We start from the raw sequence: 27,198 nt of genomic DNA, 5'->3' as shown, positions 1-27,198 counted from the left end.
TGTGATATAGTAGAGCTCTAGAAATAGATTCAGAAAGATGTGAGTTCAAATTTGACCTCAGACACTAGCTGGGTGACCATGGGCAAGTAATTTTTCAGTTGTGACTCAGGTTACTGTTTTCTTGGCAAAGCTACAAGAGTGGTTTGCCATTACCTTCTCCTGCTCATTTTATAGATGAGGAAACTAAGGCAAAGAGGGTTAAATGACTTGCCCAGGGTCACGGAGCTAGTGACTGACTGACGCTAAATTTGAACTCAGAGGTGATGGAATACTATTGTGCTGTAAGGAATGATGATCTGGAGGATTTCTCTATGAACTGGGAGAAACTCAATGAACAGAACCAGGAGAACATCATACTCAGAAAACACTGTGGAACAATCCAATGTAATGGTCTTTGCCGCTAGTAGCAATGCAACAACAAGCCAGGACACTCCTGAAGGACTTCTGGGAAAGAATGCTAACCACATTGAGAGAAAGAACTGTAGAAATAGAAAAGCAAAAGAAAAACATATGACATCATTTAGCACATGTATATATGGGGATGTAATTTGAGGTTCAGGTTTTAAAAGATCACTCTATAGCAAAAATTAATAATATGGAAATAGGTATCAAGTGAAAACATTTGTACAACCCAGTGGGATTGTTTGTTGCCTCTGGGAGGGGGAAGAGAAGAGGGAAGAGAGTAGGGAAAGAAAATGAATCATGGAAACATGGAGAAATATTTAAAAATTAAAATTAAATAAAAATAATTTTGAACTCGGGGAGTTGAGTCTTCTGACCCTAGGCCTAGTATTTTATATCCACTGTGCCACCTAGCTGCCTTTTCTCATCTATAAAATGGAAAAAATAATAGTAACTACCTCCCATAGTTATGGTGAGGGTCAAGTTAGATTATATTTATGAAGTATTTTTGCAAAAGTGTTATATAAATGCTAGCTATTATTAATAGCTATTCAAACAATAAATTCAAACAATAAATAAAGTCAACTGAATTAGTCAAGATGTATATCTATTAGGTACCAGGCACTATAATTACAAAGTAAGAAAAAAATAGTATTCTTGCCCTCTTTATGTCTTGTTTTTATTGAGTTTGAATTCTAATGAAGACAAAAAGTAAATATCCACCTGTAAAACACTGGGCAAGAAAATGGAAAGTAAAAGTAATTTCAAAGAAAGTAGGGGAAAGTCCAGGGAAGGCCTAAGGCAAGAAACTCCCTTCTTGAACTGAGTCTTGAGAGAAAGAAGCAAAGCCATTTGTTTATGTAATGTAAGCAAAAGACTTCAAAAATAAGGATTAAACTATATGCTTGGGGACCAGCGAAGAATGTGACTTTTATTCAAAGAATCATATACATATAATACATATTATATGTAGATGAAGGGAAAGGGAAAGCTAGGGTTGTATGTCATCCAGTCCAAGTATGTTTATTTTACATATGAAGAAACTAAAAAGTAATTTGCCCAGTCACACAAAGCCCTCTGACTCAAAATCCAGCATTGTTCCTAATAGCTACATGCTCCCTCCCCCCCTCCAGTGGGTGCCTATGGACTAAAGGAAATTCTGGATTTCATTGGGTAGATTCTTTAAGAAAGATTAATAGAAAGAGTACCTCTACTGGGAATACAGACAATGCTAAATCATAGGGTAGTCAAGAATTGTGGACTTTAAAAATATTTGTTCCAGGTTGGATTAAAATAGAATGAAGTACTAAGTAATCCTAAATCCCCTAAGCAATTTCATAAATCCCTGGCAAAATTTGAGTTCACTCAAGAGGCATTGTATGTGTATTTATCCAAGGAAGGGCACAGAAGTAGAGAAAGATAAGGTAAATGGGGAAGAGGCCCCAGGCCCATTGTTCAATTCAATTCGGCCAGCCAGGCCCCCGTACTAGGCCCTAGGGATACAAAAACACTCCAGAGCTCCTTCCCAGATCCTGCCTGCCTTCTGTTCAAAGCTCCTCCCACAAGAAAAAGTGACTCCCACCTTCTGTAGTCTAAAAAAAACCCTGAAGATAAACACTTTTGCCTACTTGCCCCAAATAAGTAACAATTTTAGATTAGTAAGTGGAAAAAAATGCTAATTAGAGTCATGTTCATACCATTGTTTTTCACTGGGGGCGGAGGGGGGGAGGGGGGCATAACAGCAGCCAATAAACAATTTCTAGGGTAGTGACAGCTTTGTTTTTCCTTGTTTTTCTTTGTGACAGGGAAGGGTAAGGGTGGAGAAAGAATATGAGGAAATGTCCCTAGAATAAAAACAAGACATCAATAAAACTTTTTTTTTAATTTTTTTTCTTATTTCATGGGCTGAGAAGCTTGTTGAACTTGTTTACAATGCTACTTTCAATAAAATATGGAGTATGTGTTACAGTAGGAGCATTTTATTTTTTTATTTATTCACATCCTCTTCCAAGCCATCAGTGGAACCAATCTACTTACTACTAAAATTTATTAAACACCTGAGTTTGCTCTCTATTTCTGTATAATTTATTAGCCTACTAGAAACTCACAAGACTCGGGCTTGTTCTCAAATCTTTCATAATGTATATTAAGGAGGGAGAAGTTAGGGAAATCAATTAAGAATTTATTAAATGCCTACGAGGTACTAAAATATCGAAGTAAACTTGATCTCAATATCATTTGGAACCTTTGGCAAATGTTATCAATCTATATAGTTACATATCTCATTTGGGGTTTGGGTGACATTTGCTTAGTGCCCTTCAAAAATAAAATTTTTTCATACTTAAACTGTAGTGGTAATGCTGTTTTTTTGCTTTAGTCTTATCCAGCTCTATAAAAAACCTAAACATTTCAGTAAAGCTTCCAGACAATTTTCTTCACTGTCTATTATGAGAATCTAACATATGATTTAACCCTTTAAAAAGCAGCAAGGTAGAGGCAGCTAGGTGACTCAGTTGATAAAGAACCAGATCTAGAGTCATGAGGATCTGGGTTCAAATGTGACCTCAGATACTTCTTAGCTGTGTGACCCTCAGCAAGTCACTTAATCCCCATAGCCTAGCCTTTAGTGCTCTTCTGGTTAGAACCAGTACTTAGTAGTATCATTTTAAGATAGATGGTAAGGGTTAAAAAAAAGTGACAGCCTTATTTAACTCGGGGAAAACCAATATCTCTAGGGGGCAGCTAAGTAGTTCAGTGGATTGAGAGCCAGGCCTAGAGATAGGATGTCCTGCATTAAAAAGTTGACCTCAGATACTTCCCAGCTATGTGACTCAGAGCAAATTACTTAATCCCCGTTGCCTAGCCCTTGACACTCTTCTGCCTTGGAACCAATACTCAGGGTTTTAAAAAATAACAATATCTCTAATTGATGTCAAGATTTCAAATCAAGAAAAAAAACATAATAAACCCAAAATAGCTGTATTATCTCCTAAGTAAATAATATTTTCAAGGGTTTACTAAAAACTTTCCTTGGTGACCAGCAATTAATTAAAAATGACACCTCGTCTGATGCCTCTTCCCAAATTCACAACCAAGCCAAAGATGAATTGGCTTTGAAGACTGCCTCCTTAGAAGTGATCCCCTGGGAACACAATTGAGTTAAACTGATAGAGAGTGTTGTTGTGACAGTAGCACTGTTACTGGGAAAGCTACCCTGAATATAGAGTTCCATCAAAATTTCAATATAAATCTTCTCTGTGTGTCCTTGTAATGTCATACCTAGAAGAGGGTCAAATGAAGGCTCTCATACCATTCCACTGATTACCAATTATTCTCTCAAACAATTCTTCCAAAAAGAGAAAAGTTCTAGGACATTCTAGGACCACAAGTAAAATGTAGACTTATTGTCTATCACTCCAAGCTCTTCTGAGCACTTTCCTGACAACCACCCTGGGTCCTAGGTAGTCCAAGGATAACTTCCATTTCAGAGGAGAGGAAACACACCCCTGCCCAGAGAAACTGGGACAAGAGTTAGTACATGTCAGAGCCAGGCTTTAAACTCTTTTTTCACCGACTTCATCCAAGGCTCTTTCTATTTCATTTTACTCTACTTCATATTCTTCAAGATTACAGATCTAGATGCACCTGAAGAGTCATGAATAACACACAAACAACTCATCAGAGTGCAGAAATTCCATTGTGGTGGATCATGCTAAATACTGAAGTCAGTCAAGATAAGCGATTGTTTATTTGTGGGTGAGAATTCTTCCACTAAAGCTCTACCTACTTCACTGTTGTATGAAGGTGACCCTGAAGCCTTCCCTAGAGAAGGAGTTTTGGCAGGTCCCAGCTGGAAAAGCTTCTGATATGGACCTGGCAATAGACTATGGGCTCTTGGCCAAGGACTATCCTAGCTAAGCTCTCAAAGAGGCTTATTACCAGTCTATTCGTAGGTGATAAATTTCATAGCCATGTAAACTCTTGAAAACCATCTATTTACGCACTCATAAAGGGGTTTTGAACTTCATCAGAGGGATAAAGGAAGTAGGGAAAATTGTTGTTTGTTGTATAGTCCTTTCCTATTCTTCATGACCCCATTTGAGGTTTTCTGGGGAAAGACACTAGAATGGTTTGCCATTTATTTCTCCAGCTTATTTAAGAAATGGGAAATATGAGGCAAATGGGTTAAGTGACTTGCCCAGGGTGGTCCAGCTAATCAGTGTCTGAGGCCAGATTTGAATTCAGAAAGATGAGTCTTTCTAAATGATCCCTCTAGTGCAAATATCAATTATGTGGAAATAGGTCTTGATCAATGACACATGTAAAACACAGTGGAATTGCACGTTGGCTATGGGAGGGGAGTGGGAGGAGCAGAGGGAAAGAACATGAATCATGTAACCATAGAAAATTTTTCTTAATCAATTAATTATTGATTAATTATACTTTATTACATATAATAACAAATATATTAATTTATAATAAATGAGATTAAATATTATTTAATAATAACAAGAAGAAAGATGAGTCTTTCTGACTCCAGCTCTGGCACTTTATCCTCTGTGCCACCTAGCTGCGCCACAAAAAATAGTGATGGCATCACATAAGAATCTTTCCCACACTGACCACAATCCAAATGCCCAGCAGTGGGGAAATAGTCTTAATCTGATATGCTGGTCTGGCATAGTGCCATTAAGACCACCAAGGACATTGGGAAAGCCTTTAGGCAATGCTGCCAATATGAGGTATACTCTGGATAACCTCAGTCACTCTCCACTCTGCCATCTAGCTGTCCCATTATTATAATTTGTCATTTTATTTTCTATCTCTGTTCATGTAGTTCATCTGTCTGGAAATTCCCTGTCACTGACTGTGAAAATGTTACTCATCCTTCAAGCCCCAACTCAAATATGAATTCCTCCAAGATCCCTTCCAAGATTGCTTCAGCAAGGAGTGATTACTCCCTCTGTACTGCAGGGAATTGTATCCCCATCCCAAATAACAAAAGCACAAAAAGATGAGATTTCTCCATTGAATAATCAAGCAAATGGGTAGATTAGGCATGAACAAGTACTTAATGAATTTGGGAGTGAAGAGACTGGGTCAGTGGATGAAAACAGAAATTATTTTGTGATTGGATGATTTGGATACCCCTTTGGCATCAAAAAAAAAATAAAACATGCCAATGTGGAAGTACTCATTCCAGAAAGAAAGTCATCAAACTTCAGGAGCTGCCAGACTAGGGAGTATCCTGAGTAGGCAAATCTTTTTACCTTTACAGGTGAGTTTTTCACCCATCATGTCATCAGGCAGACAGACTGGACCGTTAGAGGATAATGGATCCTACCAGAACTAAGAGCCACACTAAAGATAAACTACACACAGAGGACAGCAGATTCAGGACTTTACTAGATCACCTAGCAAAGAGCAGCCACTAAGGGGAACATCATGAGGTCAATGTGAATGAAGAATAGGGTTTTCAACAACTTAGAGATATGATATATGATATGATATATGTTACATGCATATCCTAAATATGTACTTATAGCAGTAATAGTACTTTATGTCTGAGCCCAGTTTTCCCATGGATTTGTGTGCCTCAGACTTATGGAGAAATATTTCCTACCAAGAATCTGTTAGTAAATATCATTTTTCAAAAACTATTTGGCTAATAATCAATAGAAAGCACACTAGTGAAGGCTCACAACTGATATCAGTTCTGTAGGGTTGACCCTGGAATCCTGAGAATCCACCTATGAAAATGGGGTTTCAGAAGTAGACCTAGAGAGAGGTCTACATCTCTATCGTAATTGGTTCCCCTTATAATAATAGCATTCATTTAGAGCAGCTAAGCTGGATCTGGAGGCAGGAAGACTCATCTTCCTGAATTTAAATCTAGTCTTAGACACTTATTAACTGTGTCACTCTGGGCAAGGCACTTGACTCAGTTTCTTCATCTGTCAAATGAGTTGGAGAAGGAAATGGCAAACCACTCCAGTATCTTTGCCAAGAAAACCCTAAGGGGGTGGGGAATCAGGAAGTGTTGGACAGGACTGAAATGACTCAATAACAACATTTAGAGATATAAGGTTTCTAAAGCACTCTGCTTTAAATCATTGATCCTCACAATAACCTAGTGAGGCTGTGCTATTATTATCCCCATTTTACAGATGAGCAAACTGAGACACAGAACAGTTCAGTGATTTGCCCTGGAGCTTAGAGCAAGTGTCAGAAGCAGAATTGTAAATTAGATCTTCCTGATTCCAAGTCTGTGCTCTATCCATCTTCCTTCATATTCTAATTTCACATTATGCTTGTATTGTATTTTTTATATTACATTGTAAACCCTTTCAAATCAGCAACCTTCAAAGGGCTATGAAACAATTGATCAGGTAATACCACTACTAGGTCTGTATCCCAAAGAGAATATAAAAAAGGGGAAAGGTTTTCATTTTTTACCAATTACATGTAATAACAAATTGAAAGTACCTACTTGCACAAAAATATTTATAGCAGCACTTTTCGTGGTGGCAAAGAATTGGAAACTAAAGGGATGTCCATCATTTGGGGAATGGCTGAACAAATTGTAGTACATGGTGATGGAATACTATTGTGCTGTAAGAAATGATGAACAGGAGGATTTCAGAAAGAGCTGGAAAAAAACCTACGTGAACTGATGCAGAGTGAAATAAACAGAACCAGGAGAACATTAAACACAGTAACAGCAATATTGTAGAATGATCAACCTATCTATTATCAGTAACACAATGAACCAGGGCAATTCTGAGGGACTATAAAAAAGAATGCTATCTACCTCCAGAGAAAGAATTGTTGGAGTTGAAATGTTGGAATATATTTGATGTTTGGTTTTTTTTTGGAAGGGGGGTTGGTTTTATGTATTTATTCTTTTACAAAAATGAAAAATATGGAAATATATTTTGCAAGATTATATATATATATATATATATATATATATATATATATATATATATATATATATATATAAAACCCTGCCTGCCAGCTCTTGGAAAGGGGAGGGAAAGAAGGAAGGGAGACAATTTGGATCATATAATTTCAGAAAACTTATGTGGAAATTTATTACATGTAATTGGTAAAAAAATAAAATATCTTTATAAACAAACCAAAAAAAGTATCAGATGATCATGTCTTTCTCACCCCTACAGTATCTAGTTCAGATCCTTGTATACAAGAAACATTTAATAAATATTTGCTGAACGAATTATTAGTTAGCATAACTACAATCCAATATTATGCTACAACTTGGAAAAAAAATTTTAGAAAATATAGGGATGAGGACAGCTAGGTGATTCAGTGGATAGAGAGCCAAGCCTGGTGTTTCAAGGACCTGGGTTTACTTCCTAGCTGTGTGACCCGGGCAAGTCATTTAACCCCCATTGCCTAGCCTTTATTCCACTTCTGCCTTGGAACTGATACTTAGTATTGATTCTAAGACAAAAGGTAAGTTGTTTTGTTTTGTTAAGAAAAAGAAAGAAAGAAAATATAGGGATGGATTTCATGTCAAATTCAGATTTATGATTATATTCCTATACATAAATGCCTTTTAGCTGATTAGATTGATAGTTTCCATTAGCGAGATAAATCATGTTTAAATTGTCTGACATAATTAGCATCTACTTTGTAATTAGTATACATGGCTATACTAAGTCAGCCTCCCTAGCAAAATCTATACCAAAGCAATTTTTTCCTATAATCATCTCAGTTTTCTACCTTACCAGTAAAAATCAGAGACTTAGTTTGCAGTCTTTTAGATTGATTTTTAAAATTTAATTTATTTGATTTTTTAATTATTTTTTAATATGCACCCTATGCATATTATGCAGGATGACCCTGGGTTATTTGTAGAGAATTAAAACATCAAACTCAATTAGACCTATAATAGTAGCTGCCATGAAGCTAGCAACAGAAAAAACTGTCTGTGTTTTATAAAGCAGTCCCAAGTATCACCCAGTCCTCAAAAGCAGATTTAAAAGCTTACTCTTACATCATACCCTGAAGGTCAACAGACTCGGACCTTTTCAAAACGGGGGCAGACCAGGAATTCCACAAAGGGCCTTTTGAGGAAAACACATTGCCTGAATTCCCTGTAGGAAAAACTTGATAACTGACAGCAAAAGTATACCCATTTATTTCAATAGTCTTAATGGACAGGGAGAAGAAGGGGAGGGGAAAAATTGCTCAAGTGAATTAAGTACCCAAGCCAAATTATAACTACATTCAACTCAATCCTTTCATTTGGAGGAAAAACTCAAGTAGTAATTAGCATAGACTATAAAACTGCCCCATCTGGGTCACCTTTTTTAAACTGAATGTATTAGTCATCCACATTGGCTCATTCTGTAGGACAAAGTATATTAATACTGTACTCTATATTTTTGGCGAGAATCTGCTAAAAACAATTTATCTGTTTGAACATTATTTTATATCCTGGACATTTCTGTCCCCCTCCCACTTTTCCAGTCTTCTCTCCCCTTACTTCCCTCCACAAAATCCAGTGTCACCCTAAATTCCATCTCTTTAATTCAAAGTATTTTCACTAACACCTGGAACTCTATGTGTACTCCTCTCAGCTCCCTAGCTCTCTGGCTCCCTTCAAGTTTCAGCTAAAATCCTTCTTCTGCAAGAAGTCTTTTCAGGTCTCCCTTAATGCTAGGTCAACAGTGCCTGGAAGGTAGCTACTGTTCATCTTTCCTTTTTGCAAAGGACCAATGACATCACAGGTAGTGTCTTGACTTGCTTGTGAATTGGATTTAAGTGAGGCAAAATTGCCAAAAGTCATTAGCCTCACTCACTCAATCCAGTGGTAAGACAAAAGCGAGAACACCTGGCAATAACCCAGGATGCAGTGAATGACATTGGTACCTCCAAGCACTAAGGGCTCCACAGCATTTGCTTCAGCTTCCTTCATGACCAGTGGAACAAATCACTTTCATCTACTCATTTCCATCAGGGAAGACTTCATATGTCTGGGGCAAACACCCCCAAACCCAACTCATGGACAGGTTGAAGGTTTGTTGGTTACCCTCAACTTGAGTTTATTCTGTCTACTGGAACAGTTTTCCTGGGGTTCGACTTGGAATCACAGGTGAGAGTTGGGTGAAAAGTATATAGCAAAGTGGGATGAGCAGCTCTGAAACACTAGAGGTGTTAGTCTTCCCTGAACACCTGTAGCACCCCCCCACCCCAAACATGGTGAGTGCTTAATAAATGCTTATTGAACATATCTAACCCATTGGAATTGCTTGTCAACTCTGGGAGTAGGGAAGGAAGAGGGGAGAGAGACAACATGAATCATATAACTTCTGTAGAAATTTGTTATAGAAATAAAATAAAGATGAAATTTTAAACAATAAATAAATGCTTATTGATTTTACTTGATGTGGAGAAAACTCCAAACTGGCATAATCCTTCTAGACTCTTCTATACTCTTGGACAGACTCTCTAATGAAAGACTATTTGAGGTAACAATTATAGTAATCCTGAAGAAGATAAATCTGTGTTTGTTTTTTAAATCCTTACCTTCTAAGAACACGTGTGATTTATATATGGGTATAGGATTTGGGATTTTGGTTTTGAAAGATTATTACAAAAATGAAATAGGTATCAGCTCTGGGAGGGGGGAGGGAAGAAAGGAGGGAAAGAACACGAATCATGTAACCATGGAAAAATATTTTAAAAATAAAATAAAATAAAAATTTATACTAAAAAAAAACCTTACCTTTTGTCTTAAAACAATGCAGTTAGATGGCTCAGTGGATTGAGAACCAGGCATGGAGATAGGAGGTCCTAGGTTCAAATTCATATACTTCCTAGCTGTGTGATCCTGGGTGAAGTCACCCCCATTGCTTAGCCCTCACCATTCTTCTGCCTTAGAACCAATCCACAGTATTGATTCTAAAATGGAAGGTAAGAGTTTAAAAAAAAAATGTGAAGGTCTAAAAGGTCCTAAGGAAATCCAGTAGAAATTCTTGTATACCATGTTTAATTATAAATAAATTTTCCATTTATAAAAGTTGCAATTCATTGATTACCTCTGACATTGTTAATTCCTCAGGTAAGCCAAAAAAGATAAGGATTTTTGTTAATTAAGATTTACAAGAAAATATATTTTTGTAAATTTTGAATATACTAACAGAGGGGGCAGCTGGGTAGTTCAGTGGATTGAGAGTCAGGCCTAGAGACAGGAGGTCCTCCGGCCTCAGACACTTCCCAGCTGTGTGACCCTGGGCAAGTCACTTGACCCCCATTGCCCACCCTTACCACTCTTCCACCTAGGAGCCAATACACAGAAGTTAAGGGTTTAAAAAAAATAAATAAATATACTAGCAAAGGCTGATAGGTGGCTCAGTGTACAGAGAGCCAGGCCTGGAGAGGAGAGGTCCTGGATTCAAATCAAAGTGTCTGCAGACACTGCCTAGCTATGTGACTCTGGGCAAGTCACTTAACCCTGACTGCTTAGCCCTTACTGCTCTCCTGAATTAGAACTGGTACTTAGCATCAATTCTAAGACTGAAGGCAAGGGTTAAAAACAAACAAACAAATAAATAAATAAATATACCAGTATTTAAAGAGATACAATAAAATATTATTCCAACATATGTATCATTTATTTTTGATCTAGCCTCACAATTTCACCCAAAATAAATAAATAAATAATTTTGCCAGTATTCAAAGAGACAAAATAAAATACTATTCCAAAATATGTATCATTTATTTTTGATCTAGTCCTATAATTTCACTGATAAAGAAATTCACTCACTCAATGAGCAAACAAATCTTTGCCTTGTGTTACATAAAAGACTTTTAAAAATATAAATTAATAGCCTTGGTTTTATAGTCAGGGAAAAGAATTACCTTTATTTTTAAACAATAATATTTTGCATTTTGCTCCTTTCAAGACACTCTCAAGTTTACTAACTTGGTTCAAATCATAGCAACTCTGAGGGTGTAGGAGTTCAAGCAAGGTTGAGTTATAGTTTGGTGGATAAAGCCCTGGACTTGGTGTTAGGAAGGTCCAAGTTCAAATTCTGCCTGCTTTTGGTTCCTCTAGGACTCAGTATACACCTTAGTGAAAAAAGAATTTGGAGCAGATGATCTTTAAAGTTCCTTTTCTTTCTAAATCTGAGAGCCTAGAGGCAGCTAGGTGGTGAAATAGATAATCAATCAGTTAATAAGTATAAATAGAACACTGGACCCTAGCCAAGAAGACCAGTACAAATCCCAGCTCAAATAGAACACTGGACCTGTAGGCAAGAAGACTAATACTAATCCTGTCTCAGACACTTATGAACTGTGTCACCCTGGGCAAATCATTTACGTTTTCTTCCTCATAGTTTCCTCATCTGTAAAATGGGGATAATAATAGCATCTACCTCCTGAGATTATGGTTGTGAGGATTAAGTAAATTAACATATACAAAAGGCTTTGTAAACCTTAAATCACTATATAAACATTAGCAATTATTAAAATAACTTTCATCAGTTTATGGAATATTAAGGCATTTCAAAATGAGGACACAGTTGTGCCAGTTGTAAATTGTAAAAGCAAACTATTCTTTAGGGGATGGCTGGAATCATTGGGAAAGAGGGATAAATCAAAAGTAGAGATAGCATTTAATATAATTTTTCCCATTTTTTTGTTTTTTTCAGTTACATGTAGAAATAATTTTTGACAAGTGTTTTTTGACATCTTAGAATTATGACTTTCTCTCTCCCTATACTCTCCCCTAACCCAGAGCGAATCGTCTGGTATAGGTTATACCCATTCTTTCATGTAAGACATATTTTCATATTGCTCGTCATGAGAAAAGGTATATATGACACATAAAACAGAAATCTCACAAAGTAAATACAGTGGAAGATGACATGCCTTGATGTTCACTCAGACAACAACTTTCTTCTTTGGCCATGGAGAGCATTTTCATCATGAGTCCCCTGTGCTTATCTTGGAGATTTGCTTTGCTGATAATAGTTTAGTCTTTCACAGTTCATTATATAATATTTTTGTTACTAAATACTTTGTTCTGGTTCTGCTCACTTTACTTTGTGTCAGTTCATGTAAGTCTTTTCAAGTTTTTCTGAATTCATCCTGCTTGTTCCTTTATGGCACAATAGAATTCAATTGCAACCATATATCACAACTTGTTCATTCGTTCCCCAAGTAACAGATAGCTCCTCAGTTTCCAATTCGTCATCACTACAAAAAGAGCTGCTAAAATATTTTGGTATAGGTGGGTCCTTTTTTTCCTTATCTCTGACCTCTTTGGGTCTATAGACCCAATATTGCTGGGTCAAGAGTACATCTTGTTTTGTGCCTTTTGTGTCTGGTTGAAATGGAATATATATATATATATATGTATATATAAGTATATATATATACATATATATAAAAGGGAGGGATGACTACCAATACAATGCAGTCCATCCAAGAGCATTTCCCTAGATAGTAATGGTTGAAAGATAAGAGGGAAAAGATAGAGAGAAAAACAGAATAGATGGATTGACAGTGAAAGATTGTACAAGATATAGGGTATGAGGGAAAGAGACTTTGGAATAGAATAAGCTAATAACTACAACACTTTTGCAATTAGACCTATGGTTTCTTTGGCATAGGGATTCTCTGATGGGGAATTGTCTATTCTGAATGTGTCCTACAGCTTAAGGAACTTGCCTAGGCTCACTTAGCTGGGATGTGTCAGAATTGTCAGAAGAGATTTGAACATAGTTCTTCCTTGTTTGAAGGCTGGATTTTTGTTCCCTAGACCAAGTGTGCTGCCTCTCAGTTATAAGAATAGTGCAACAACATTGCTTTTTATTATCCCCATTTTACAGTGGAAGAAACTGAGTTAAGTAACTTGCCCAGAGTCACAAACCTAGGATATATAGATATAGATATATACATATATATATGTATATAATTAAATAATTTATGTATTAGTATTATTACTATATTAACTAATTACTATATATTAATGAGCTCAGGAGGTGCAGCTAGGTAGCTACAAAGGATACAGAGTCAGGCCTAGAATTGAGAGACCCTGGATTCAAATCTGTTCTTAGGAACTTCTTAGCTGTATGACCCTGGGCAAGTCTCTTAACCCCTTTTGCCAAGCCTTTGTTCTTCTGTCATAGAATAAAACCTATTAATTCTAAAACAAAAGGTAAGGATTAATTAAAAAAAAAAAAGACAGGTCAGGATGCTGAACTCAAGAGCCTTGGGAATAATAAAGCCTCAAGCCCAATGCCCTTAGCCATCAGTTATCCTGGGAAGGAAACATTACTTGTTGCTCAGCTACTACTGCTGCAGCTATTATGATTTCAGAGCTACGGCAAACCCAGAAAAGAAAGTTCTTGCCATCAAAGTTCTTGGCATTGTCAAATGTTCACCATTAGAAATGGATTCATTTTATTAAGGAGGAGGTTTAAGCATTTTCTTTGTTGCTGCTTCCTAATGACCAGACCACTAGAACTTGTCACTGGTTGTAGGGAAATTGTAGGATTTAACTTTAACCATCCTTAAATCATTTACTTATTTCACACCTGACATCTTCTACAATATGCTATCTCCCCCATTTGAATGAGTGTGCCTAGAGAGCAAGGATTGTCTTTTTTTTTTTTTTTTTTTTTTTTTTTGAAACCCTTACTTTCTTAGTATCAGTTCTAAGACAGGAGAGCAGGAAGGTCTAGGCACTTGGGGTTAAGTGACTTGCTGAGAGTCACACAGCTAGGAAATGTCTGAGTACAAATTTGAACCCAGGTCCTTCCAACTCCAAGTCTGGCACTCTAGCCACTGTGCTTCCTGGCTGCTCTAAGGATTCTCTTAAGATTCTATTTTTATTCACAATGCTTTGCATAGAGAAAGCACTTAATAAGTATATTTTTCATTCATGCATTCAAGATTATGAAGCAGGATTTGGATCTGGGTCTCCCTGACTCCAATTTCAGCTTTCTCATCTGCTAAATATACCACACTGACTAGATTAGCCATGAAAATTAGTATGTGCTTCAGGGAATAGGGCTTGATAAGAATTAGGATGGAAAAAATTAAAAATATATCTGTGAGCAAGTAAGAATTGTAATTAAAACTGAACATTTAATTTACAACTGTGCTAATATATTTTTTCTTTAGCTTATTGCTTAGAAATTTGGTAAAAATGCATGTTACTCCTTATATAACTTACCTAGGCAGTGGGCATTAGGGAGCCCACCTGAATAAGAGCCAAAATTGTCTCCTTGGGAAGATAGAATTCAATTGTTCATCTCTCACTTTTCCTGTGTGACCCTGAAATAAGTCACCTCACTTACTACCATTTCCTAATTTGTATGGATGGAAGATTTAAATGATATTTTTGATATTACTTTTAGATGTAAAATTGTTTAATTCTAAGGAATATTTTAGGTAAGAACCAGACAGATGGCATGGTAACTTCCAAAGGAAAAAAGTGACTCTTTGCTGTTAGGAAATCCTGACCTCCTGCAATCAAGAACTACCTCCCACTCTCAAGAATAGGGAATTGGGGGCAGCTGGGTAGCTCAGTGGATTGAGAGCCAGGGCTGGAGATGGAAGGTCCTGGGTTCAAATGTGAACTCAGACACTTCCTAGCTGTGTGACCCTGGGCAAGTCACTTGATCCCCATTGCCTACCCTTACCACTCTTCCATCTATAAGTCAATACACAGAAATTAAGGGTTTAAAATAAAAAAAAATTAAAAAAAAAAAGAATAGGGAATTGTATAAAAGTGATAGAAAGAAACTTTCAAAATGACAGTATAGTATAATGGATAAAATACTGATTTTAGAGGCCCTAAGTTAGAAGTCTGCCTCAGGTACTTACTAGTAGTATGATCCTAGATAAGTTGCTTAACCTTTCTGGACCTCAATTTCTTCATCTATAATTGGGGGTTGGGCTTGCTGACTTCGAAAGTCCATTCCAAGCAAAATCTAAAATACCATTGAGTACATTCAAAACCCTCCTCTAGAAAGGATATCTATGAAGTTTTAGTGACATATCAGATTTCTTAGCTACTGAATGAGCGTTAACAACATGGAATTTCAAAACTGAAAGAGGAGTCCTTTCATTATATAGAAGAAGAAACTGATGTCCAGGGACATGACTAGCCCAAGATCTCACAGATTATTAATGTCCAAAACTCTGACTAGAACTCAAGTGTACTTACACTTAATCAATCAGTTAATAAACATGTAGTAAGAACTTATTATACCGGGCAGCTAGGTGGCTCAATGGATTGAGAACAAGGTCTAGATCAGGGAGGTCCTGGCTTCAAGTCTAGGTTCAGATACTTCCAAATTGTGTGACCCTGGGCAAGCCACTTAACCTCTATTGTCTAGCCCTTACCACTCTTCTTTCTTGGATTTAATACACAGTATTGATTCTAAGATGGGAGGTAAGGATTTAAAAAAAAGAAAGAGCTTAGTATATGCTGTACACTATACTAAGTGCTGTTGATTTAAAGAAAAAAGAGATCCTTCCTTCAAGAAGTTTACATTCTAATGGTAAAGATAAATACTTAGATTCTTAAGAGATATATACAGAGTAGATAGAAGATAATCTCAGAAGGAAGGCTAGGTGGCTCAGTGGATAGAGAGCCAGACTGAGAGATGGGAGATCCTGGGTTCAAATCTGACCTCAGACACTTCCTAATTAAATGATTCTGGGTAAGTCACTTAATCCCCATTTCCTTGCCCTTCTAGCTCTTCTGCTTTATAACTAATACACAGTACTCATTCTAAAATGGGAAGTAAAGATTAAAAAAACAAACAAACAAACAACCACAAAACTAAGGAAAGCAGCAGCAGCTGGGGAAAGCCTACAGGACAAGGTAAGATTTGAGCTGAAAATGGAAGGATGCCCCCGGAGCCAGGAAGTGAAAGTGAAGAGGGAAGACATTCCAGGCAAGAGAGGCAGCCTAGACAGAGAAATGAGAACAGTAAGTAGGCTGATGTCATTGGAATGTAGAGTGATGGAGGAGAGGAAAGTATAAAAAGCATGAAGAAGTTGGAAAGCCAGGTTATGAAGGGCTTTAAACGATGGAATAATTCATATTTGATCCTTAAAGTAACAGGGACAGCTGGAGGTAATTAGGAGAGTGACCTGGGAGACCTATACTTTAGAAAAATCACCTCCACCTTGAAGAGAGGACAAACTGGAGTGGAGAAAGAATTGAAGCAGGAGACCAATTAGAAGAGTATTACAGTAATCTAAGTGAGAGAGATGAGGAGGTCCTGAACTAGTGTGTGAGTGGAGAAAAAGGAGATATATCAGAACTAGGCTAAGTGATGGGAGAGAAGGGAATCTATGTAAGAAATGATATGAAGGTAAAAGTAGAAATTACTTATATAATTTATATATTTATAATATTATTACATATATTATATCTTTATTATACTATTATAACTTTATTTTTAATTATGTATTTTTAAATTGTATTTATTTGTTTTTTAAACCTGTATCTTCTTAAAACCTTCTATCTTAGAAATAATTCTAAGTATCAGTTCCAAGGCAGAAGAGTGAAAAGGGCTAGGCAATTGGGCTTAAGTGACTCACCTAGGGTCACACAGCTAAAATGTGTCCGGGGTCTGTTTTCAATCCAGGACCTCCTCTCTTCAGGCCTGGTATTCTTTCACTGCGCTACTTAGCTGTCCTAGAATGACAAGATTTGGCAATGGATCCAATATGTAGAGTGGAATGAGAAGAAGTCTAGGATGATCCTGAGGTAGTAAGCCTGGGTGACTGGGGAGATGGTGGCACCCTAGAAAATAACTGAAATTGAGAACACAGGAGAGTATGCAGGAAAAGATAAGTTCTGTTTGGACATAATGAATTTGAGATGCTAGGCTAGGTGTTTCAAGAGGCCACAGTAAATCTAGGTTATCCAGATGGCACAAATGTTTGACCCAGTAAAGGCAAGGAGATTAGAAAAGAATAGGTCTATTTAGCTTGTAAGGATCCAGATATTGGTTAGAGAACAAGGACAAAGGTGGGTAATTTTGTTTCTAGTTCTGAAACAGATTCAAGTTCAGCTGAGTACCCAGAAGCCCTTGTCACCTTTCCCCCTGTGCTGATGACATTTACAATGGTGGCTGGTGTTTGCCACCGTCTACATAAGGTGGAATAACAGTGGATAGTTTTATACGTCCAGAGGTTACTCAGCACCATGCCACAAGTGCAAATGTCTAAATTATATCCATGAATCAAAGCAACTTTCGTGTTCTGACTGGGAGGGGAGTACTGTGGTCCATCTGCACTCCCTAACTCAAAGTGGTTTGTAATCCTCACTGCTCTATCAGCTAGATTCCCCCTGTGAATTTCTGTGCCTACTTTAGCTTAGGAATTTCCTTCTTGAAATCCTGGCTGTACATCTCAGATCTGTTTGGCTGTGGAGTTGTAACTGGTCATTGCCTTGAATCTTAAGTCTTTCAAAATTTGTCCTTTACCCAGGTGTAGTCAGTGCCGTTATTGTTGTCCTGGTCTAGTTAATCCTGTAGAGATCTCATAGCTGTTTACATGTCGTTTTCTCGATTGAGGATCCTGCCTGGCACATAGTAAGTGATTTATAAATGCTGGTGAATTCTTTGGAAGAACAAGCAGAAGTGGGGTGTCGGTCTGGGGAGAAACAAGGACTGAGCTTTGAAGTGGTGATAGCCGCGGGAATTATTAGACCAGGTCCGGGTGGGGCGCGGGTGGGCGAAAGCTGATAGGAGGAGGGACTCGCCCAGGCCACGACCTTGAAGAGGGTCTAGAAGCAGAGAGAGCGAAGGAGGGCGGAGAAAGAGACGCATGCGCATGAGCTCCCGGTGCGTCGGCACCCCGGATCCTCTGCAGACCTCGTCCCCACCCCTCCACGCCAGCTTCGTTCAGCCCGAGAGGCGCCCTGTGCGCAGGCGCCGCTCTCAGACGGATCATGGCGGCGGCGCTGCTGCTTCTTTTCTCTCTCCGCCGCAGGCCGGGCCGCTGGAGGCTCCAGGCCGCGAGATCCAGCTGGAACCTCAGGCCCGTCGCCGCCGCTGCCACCGGGCTCGGGGAGAGGCAGTTCTACTGCGCCCCGGGGGATCCTGCTGGGACTGGCGGCCGAGTCCTACAGGTAACTTCCTGGGCCTCAGCTCCGCCCGCGGGGGGGAGGGGTGGGAGTGGAGGAGTAGGCCCCGCCCCCAGCCTTGCCCCGTAGCCCCCTGGCTCTTTAACGCCTCAGCCCCATCACCCAGTTTTCCCAATTTTAGGCCCTGGCTCTCCAGCAGCGTTGCCTGATGTGCCGGGCAACTTCTCCAGGCGCTGGGGAAGCAGCCCTTGCCCTCAAAGAACTCCCAGTTTAATGGAGTCAGAATGCCCACAACTTAGGGACAGCATGAGGTGTATGCAAAGTAGAAGTAAGGCGGAGGGACCAGGGAACCTAGGAGAGATGATGGGAGACAGCTAGGGAAAAAAGCACTGAGTTGGAAAACACTTTAAGGCTTGTGAGCCCAGCTCGTCAATTTTACCCTTGGGGAAACTGAGACCCAGAGAATAGGAGGGAGAGCTTTTGACCCCATGTCACATCCAGGGCTCTTTTCACTGCATCACTTTCACCCTCCACCCCTTTAGCGGTCTGAAGCCTTTGAAACCTTTCCTTCCTTTCTTTCTGCTAGTAATAATGAGCATCAAGGACTTCCAGGAGAGCTATTTGTTCTTATTATTTACGAATACTCAGGTTCTAATTTACTAGATCTAATTGATCTAGTGAAATGTCTAAATAATTGTCTGTTGAACCATTACTCATCTGGTTAAATTCTTCATTCGCCACTCCCATCAGTAGCAGCCCAGGTGACACCCACCCCCTGGCTGAGTAAAATGGTTATGTTTATCCCTGTTTTCATCAGTACTAAAAGAGATTTGTTCAGCTTGACCCCAAAGTGCAGAAATCGAATGAATAGAAGTTACAAAGAAAGGTTTCATTTATTCATAAGGAAAAGTTTCTGTACAAATAGAATTGACTAAAAGTGCAATAAGTTGACTCAAGTAGCAAAAATAGTAATACAGTTGATCTTTACTTAACCCTTTTTTTGGTCATGAATCCTTTTGACAGTCTGATGAAGCTTATGACTCCTCAATTTAATGATTTTAAATGTATAAGATAAAATAGAAAGGTTTGCAAAAGGGAAGGGAACAAACATTTGTTAGGTGCCTACAATTTATCAATTACTGTGTGAAGCACTTTATAAGTATCTCATTTGACCTTCATAACAACCCTAGAAGGTAGTTTCTTTTATTATCCTCACTTTACAAATGGAGGAAAATGAAGTAGTCAGCAGTTAAGTAACTTGCTTAGCATCACATATTTATTAAGTCAGGTACCATCTGAACTTGGGTCTTTTTGACTCTAGCTCTCTATCCCTTGTACTACCTTTCTATCTTTTTCCAGTTATGTGGAATAATAAAATAATTTAAACAATTTAATAATAATTAATAATTTAATCATAAAAATTAAATTTCCAATTATTTTAGGAAATTCATGGACCTCAGATGAAGAATTCATGACTTAGTGTTTTAAATTTTGTGAATTATTTTATATACATCATTTCATTTAAACCTTTTCATGGCTTAGAAGGTAGACAATGAAAACCCTACAACTAGAGATCTTAGCTTGGAGGCTGGGTAATGACACTGGGAATCTTGTAGAGAGAATTTCTGTTTAGGTACAAGTTTGATCTGGGTGTCTTTGAAAAAATCATTTAACCCACTATGGTTTTCAGTTTCTTGTTCTGTAAACTGAGGGAATTGGACTCAGTGATCTTAAGATCTTCTAAGGTCCTTTTTGATCTAATTATATAAAACAAGTTTTGTCTATTCATATGACAATGAAATATTAACTGAATTCACACTGTGTATATGTTGCATGTGTTTTGTAAGCTGTAGTCTCTGTTGGTCTGTTCTTCCCAGGAACTCCCTTTTAAGGAAGTGCCCAGACCAGCAGTTTCTTCTCTGGACTCCATCCCAGAATCCTCTCCTTTTCAGCTCCCTTTCATGTGAACCACCATTAGAACTATAAGCCTCTTGAGGTCAGAGACTGTTTTTCTTTCACCTTGTATTTGTATTCTCAGAGTTTAATACAATGCATGGCACACAGTATGTGTTTAATAAATGCTCTTTGACTAACTGGACCTTCAGAGGTCATGCCTGGGAGGAACACTCTTTGGGACCATTTGCCCTGTCTCCCCATGAATTGAGGATCAAATGGATACTAATTGTAAAGAGCTCATTAGAATGTAAGCTTTTTTCCCCCCCTTTTTTTATTTAGCATATTTTTCCATAGTTACATGATTCATGATTCCCCCTGCCCCCATTCTTTCTTCCCCCCTCCCAGAAGCCAACAAGCAGTTCCACTGGGTTATACATGTATCATTGTTCAAAACCTATTTCTATGTTATTCATATCTGTAGTAGAGTGATCCTTTAACATCAAAATCCCAATAATATCCCCAATCATAAATATGTATCGAACTATATGATCAATCACATATTTTTCTAATGCATTTCTATTTCCATACTCCTTTCTCTGAATGTGGAAAGCATTCTTTTTCCTAAATTCCTCTGGATTATCCTGGGTCATTGCATTGCTGCTACTAGGAAAAAGTCTATTATATAGGATGTAAGCTTCTTGAAGCTTATCTCTTTAAAAAAAAGTTTTTATTGATGACTTTTTGTACTATAATTTCTCCCATTTTCCTTTCCTCTCCTCTACTCAAAGATCCATTCCATATAACAAATGATATTTTTTAAGATAGAAAAGAAAAGGAAAAAATCAGTACAACTGATCAATACATAAAAAAAAATCTGAAGATTTGTGCACCTCCTTCAACAGAGGGTGAGTGGGAGTGTCTTTTAGCTCTTTTTTCAAGTCATGCTTCTTTAATAATTTTGCAACATTCACTTAATTTTTAAAAATTAAGTCCATTTATGTCACTGTAGTCACTTTATACATTATTTTCTTGGCTCTGCTGACTTCACTTTGTATCAGTTCACATAAATCTTTCTAGACTTCTCTGTAGTCATTATCCACATAATTTCTTAGAGTACAATAATATTCCTTTACATTCATTTGCCACAATTTGCTTTACCCTTCCTTACTCAATGGGCAATGACTTAGTTTCCAATTCTTTGCTCCCACAACAAGTGTTGCTATAAATATTTTGGTATATTCTTATCAGTGGTCTCCTTGGGGTATAAGCCCAGTAATGGAATCTCTGATTCAAAGCATATGGACATTTTTGTTATTTTATTTTCATAATTTCAGATTGCTTTCTAGAATAGTTGTCCTGAGTAAACAATACCAACAATTTGATAGTCTGCCTATCTTCCTATGACTCCACCTATACTGATAATTCCTATCTTTTGGCAAATTTTGTAGGATTTGAGATGCATCTCTTACTGATGATTTGGAGCATTCTTTCAGGTGGTTGTGAATAGTTTGCAATTCTTTTGAGAATTGTTTGTTTATATGCTTTTATTTTTTTTTAAATTTTATTGTTTGTATACATTTATACTTTGGAGAGAGCTGGAAGCTTGTTTCTTAATTAGAACCCCAGGACTTTCATCCTTATTCTTTGCTGAGGAGGGACTATCTAGCTCTGTATTTGTATTCCCAGTCCTTAGTATAGTTTTTGGCACAGCATTTAATAAATTCCTTTCATTCATAGTTAAAAAAAATATAAAATTGATTCCTTTTGTTTTTACATCCCCTAGATACCCTGTATCTATTCTTCTCCTCCCAAAGAGCCATCTAATATAACCAAGATTTTTTTAAAGAAAAAAATTCAGCAAAACAGATTAATACTTTTTAAAAATTCATTTAAAATGACCAATACATTTAAAAAAACTTGAGAATACGTGGAGCATTCTATATCTGAGGACCTTTCTCCCCTCTGCCAAGGAGAAGGGAAGGAATCTTTTTTCTGTTTTCTTTGGAACTAATTTTATTTTTTGTTATTTTGCAATATTCATTTTTTTTTTAAACCCTTGTACTTCGGTGTATTGTCTCATAGGTGGAAGATTGGTAAGGGTGGGCAATGGGGGTCAAGTGACTTGCCCAGGGTCACACAGCTGGGAAGTGGCTGAGGCTGGGTTTGAACCTAGGACCTCCTGTCTCTAGGCCTGACTCTCACTCCACTGAGCTACCCATCTGCCCCTTTGCAATATTCATTTTTGATTGTTTTGTGGTAGTTTTTTCCATTGACGTTGTTTAGTTGTGATGATTATTTTCTTGGTTCTGCTACTTCTCTTCTAGTCATTTCTTGTAGGCCTTTTTGTGCTCTTTATTGATAAAGTTCATTGTTTCTTGTTGTTCAGCCCTGTCGAACTATTCATGACCCAATGGACCATAGAATGCCAATATTGTCCCTTGAGTTTTCTTGACAAAAATGGACTGGTTTGCCGTTTCCTTCTCCAGGGGATTAAGGCAAACAGGTAAAGTGACTTGCCCAGGGTCACACAGCTAGGAAGTGTTGAGACTGGCTTTGAACTAGGATCTTTCTTACTCCAGGCCCAGCACTCTATTCACTGAGCCCCCTAATGGTCTCCAGCCACTGAGCCCCTAATGTTACAGCATAATAATGTTCCATTATATTCATGTATCATAGTTTACTTAGACATTCACTAATGAATGGTATCTACTTTTGCTTTCAGTACTTTTCTTCCACAAAAAAATGGTGCTATAAATATGTTAGAACATATGGAAGTCCCCCCTTTTTTTAACTGTGACCTTGGAATATATGCTTAGTTGTGGAACTTATAAGTCAAAAGAATATGGACATTTTAGCTACTTTATTTGCATAATTACAAATTTCTTTTTTTTTTTTTTTTCAACCCTTACCTTCCATCTTGGAGTCAATACTGTGTATTGGCTCCAAGGCAGAAGAGTGGTAAGGGTAGGCAATGGGGCCAAGCGACTTGCCCAAGGTCACACAGCTGGGAAGTGTCTGAGACCAGATTTGAACCTAGGACCTCCGGTCTCTAGGCCTGGCTCTCAACCCACTGAGCTACCCAGCTGCCTCCTGCAAATTTCTTAATGAAGTGGTCTTACTAATTCACAGCTCCACCAATGTAGTAGAATGCCTATCTTAGAACCCCTGTAATGCTGTAATCCCAGAATTGTTTTGATTTGCATTTCTCTTGCTAGTGATTTGGAACATTCTTTTATAAAGTTAAATATTTAAAATTATTCCTTTGAGAATTGCATATCTTTTGAACACTTATCCATGGAGTAATAGACTTTGGGGCTTATATATGTCCTATGCATTTCTGTTAGTTAACAAATACTTGTCCAAAAAAAAAACAACTGATAATAATTTTTTTCTCAGTTAGCAGCTTCCTTTCTCTTGGATACATTGTTTGTGTAGAAGCTTTTCAGTTTTATTTAATAAAATTTATGTTTTTCATTCATTCATCATGTGTTTATAAAGACATGTTAAACACTTTAAACATGCTATATAACACTAAGGTTGGCAGTTTTATATATGTTATCAATATGTGTGTGTACAGATGTGTGTTGTCTCTCCCAATAGAATGTAAACTTCTTCAGGAGAGAGACTATTTCATTTTTCCATATTTGATTTCTAGCATACTGTTAGGTATATAGTAAGCACTGTGGAATTAGAATCTGTTCCCCAGGACTCCAATTCCCAGCACCCCACTTTCGTTCTCACATTATGTCCTTACATTTTGGAGATAAAGTTTGTGGGTAACTGGGCCCCTTGTTTCCTGCCCCCCCCCTGCCCCCCCGGAAGGAAAACTTTTCTTTACTCAGGCTTTTTACTTTTTGTCTTTTATTTCTTTTACTTGAAGTGATTATTAATACTTCTTATAAAATATAATGCTTGGAGTTATTGGATATTACTTTTAATTTTACAGCACTTAATAAGTGGTAATTGATTGATTCTGTATATCTGAATAATTGGGATTTTTCCAGACTGTTGCTTATATCTCATTTATATATTTATTTTCAAATACCCCTAGATTTTTTTGTCATTAGAGATGTTCCTTGAGTTTTTTATAGTTGATCTTATGTATTATGATCTACAGCTTTTAAAAAAAATAGACTTACTAAAGGTAGAAAATAGAATTTATTGGGTAGTAGGAGGGAACAGGCATATCCATAGCTTTCCAGGACCACCCTTCTTACTCTTCTGGGCATTTGCTCATTTGCTACTTTTCATCTGATTGTTCCTAACCTTTATGGAGTTAATTTTCTAATCCTTCAGTTTTTTGTTTTTTTTTTTGTAGCCTTCTCCAGTAATCCTATGTCTGTTTTTTGCCTAATTAAAAAAAAAATGTATCTACAACTAGATACAGTAAGCTTGACCAGTCTGTAGTGGATCATTCTATAGATACAGTTTGTATATCTAGTCTAATAAGTGTTTATACTGTTTAACAGTATAAGTTTATACTGTTCTAAAGGCAGCTGGGAGTGCAGTGGATGAGATGCTTAATTTGGGATTTAATAAGATTGGAGGTCAGATGTAGTCTCAGATGCATACCAGCTGTGTGGTTCTGGGCAAGTCACTTAACCTCAGCCTCTGTTTCTTCATCTATAAAATAGGTATAATAGCAGTACCTGCCTTCCAGGGTGGTGTGAAGATCAAATAAAGTAACATATCTAAAAATGTTAGCCAGCTTTAAAATGATTTATAGACAAAAGAAAGGATTCTACTTACATTTTCCCAAAAGTTTAATATTGTATGAATGTCATTCATCTAGTATTATTTGAGGATGTTGTTGAACAGCTGATTGATTTATAGGAGAGATTTATTTGTGAAAAGAGCAAACTTAAGAGACAGAAGACAGATTTTTGGTTCTTGTTCTGCTACTTACTAGCTGGGTAGCTTTTGATAAGTCACTTATCTCTGAACCTTACTCAGTTTCTTCATTTGTAAAATGGAAGTAATGATACTTGCCTACCTGCCTGCCTACCCACCTCATAGCATCACTGTGATAATTAAATGAGACAACATTTAAAGGATTTTGTAAACTTAAAGCATTATATAATTATAATTATTTCTCATTTGTAATATAGCTAAATGATGCCATTACTGTAGAAAAGCTTGTCACATTCACAGGCCAGTTTTTATGTCCTTGAGCTTTTCACTAGGGAAGGGATAAGCATTAAAGAATAGTTAGTGTATTAGCTTATATTTAATTCAGAGATCCTACTAAACAAGAAAACAAATGAATATAGGGTACTATTTCTGTGGCACAGCCATAAAGGTGACTAGGTGGCATAGGGGGTAGAACATAGGACCTAGAGTTGGGAAGCTCGTTTTCCTGAGTTCAAATCTGATCCTCTGTGAGGATCTGTGCGATCCTCAGCAAGTCACTTTAACTCTATTTGCCTCAGTTTCCTCATTTGTAAAATGAGCTGGAGAAGGAAATGGAAAGCCACTCAAGTATTTTTACCCAAAACCCCTCCCCCCCAATAGGGTTGTGGAGAGTCAGATATGACTGAAATGACTGATTAACATCACGAGTATATTACTTTGATTCTTGTTACTGTTTTTTTTTTTCTTTCAGAGTTTACTTTTGAGGACATTGTCCCCTACCTTTCAAGGAATCAGAGGATTGTTATTGAAACAACATCTAATTCAGAATCCAGTCAGACTCTGGAAACTTTTAGGTATGAGGCTTTCATGATTTTTAAATGCAGCTGCTATTAAAGTAGTAGGAGCAATAATAATAGGTACCATTTAATGCTTTCAAGTTTGCAGTGTACTTTACATATTTTCTCAATGGAGTCTCACAACAGCTCTATGAGGTAGATGCTAAACTGAGGTCTGAAGAGGTTCAATATGTTACCCAGGATTCCACAGCCAATTTAAAGATCTGAGCTGTTTCATACCCAAGATTTCCTGACTCCATGTCCTTTCTACCCTTTTCGGATATGCATGAGAAAGAAAAAGTAAGATATGATGGTCCCAGCTTACACTAGCTGTGTTACCTTGTGTGAGTTATCGGATCTTTGGTCTCCATAGCTATAAAATGAGAGATTTTACAAGCTCTTCTAGCTCTAAAATTCCATTATTCTAAATTGGAAATGGCTAATAATGTTGCTAGCTTGGTTTTGGCCAAAAAGTTTAACCATCTCATCTTTTGGTGATGAGACATTGTGATGTCATCAAGTTGGCCCTTAAGTCAAGAAATCCTGGGTTCTAATCCCTCCTCTGACCCTACACAAGAGTCAACCCACATTTATACAGATTGCTTCCCTGGGAGCTATCTAGAGCAGTGAAATCACAAGTCCATTCCCTAAACGTAGCTGGATAATACTGTGGATAGAACTTTGAAATCAGGAAGACTGGAGTTCAGATCCCTTCTCAGACTCTAGCTATATTTTCCTGGGCAAATCATTTATTCTTTCTTTGCCTCAGTTTCCTCAGCTATGATGAGATGGATATAACAATGGAACCTCTCTCTCCCAGTATTATAGTGAGGATTAAGTGAGAGAATATTTTTAAAATTCTTTAATACAATATCTGCTACATAGTAAGTGCTTAATGCTTATTTCTTTCTTTTTCTTCCATCCTATTCCTATTCATTTGACTACCAAGAACAATTTGGACTTCTGTTGTAGAATTGTTTTATTCTCTATATTTGTATCCCTAGTGCTTAGCATACGTAGTGCCTGGCACATAGTTGGTGTTCAAAAAATGTTTGTTGAATATCTTCCATCAGGGAAATCCACATGTCCTTAGGATAGGCTAGAATGAATTTAAGAAAATAC

General features: G+C 37.4%; 1 protein-coding gene across 2 annotated transcripts in view; it reads left to right on the top strand.

The window, feature by feature from the left end:
* The first annotated feature begins 18,356 nt into the window (after positions 1–18,356).
* SPG7 (SPG7 matrix AAA peptidase subunit, paraplegin) overlaps positions 18,357–27,198 on the top strand; it is an 83,035-nt gene continuing 74,193 nt past the window's right edge. The window contains exons 1-3 of one of the 2 annotated variants that reach the window (XM_044663168.1): positions 18,503–18,538; positions 20,371–20,489; positions 25,992–26,094. Coding sequence is in view for 1 of the 2 variants with exons in the window: in XM_044663167.1 (XP_044519102.1) it covers positions 18,359–18,538; positions 25,992–26,094 (283 nt within the window). In the remaining variant the exon portion in view is untranslated. Of the gene's footprint in view, positions 18,539–20,370; positions 20,490–25,991; positions 26,095–27,198 lie in introns of both variants that reach the window. The other variant, XM_044663167.1, reaches the window with a different exon arrangement.

The sequence above is a fragment of the Gracilinanus agilis genome, chromosome 2 (genome assembly GCF_016433145.1).
Source record: "Gracilinanus agilis isolate LMUSP501 chromosome 2, AgileGrace, whole genome shotgun sequence".
In the NCBI taxonomy this organism is placed as follows: domain Eukaryota; kingdom Metazoa; phylum Chordata; class Mammalia; order Didelphimorphia; family Didelphidae; genus Gracilinanus; species Gracilinanus agilis.
The sequence above is the reverse complement of the archived record's forward strand: the minus strand, read 5'-3'. Positions and strand labels throughout refer to the sequence as shown.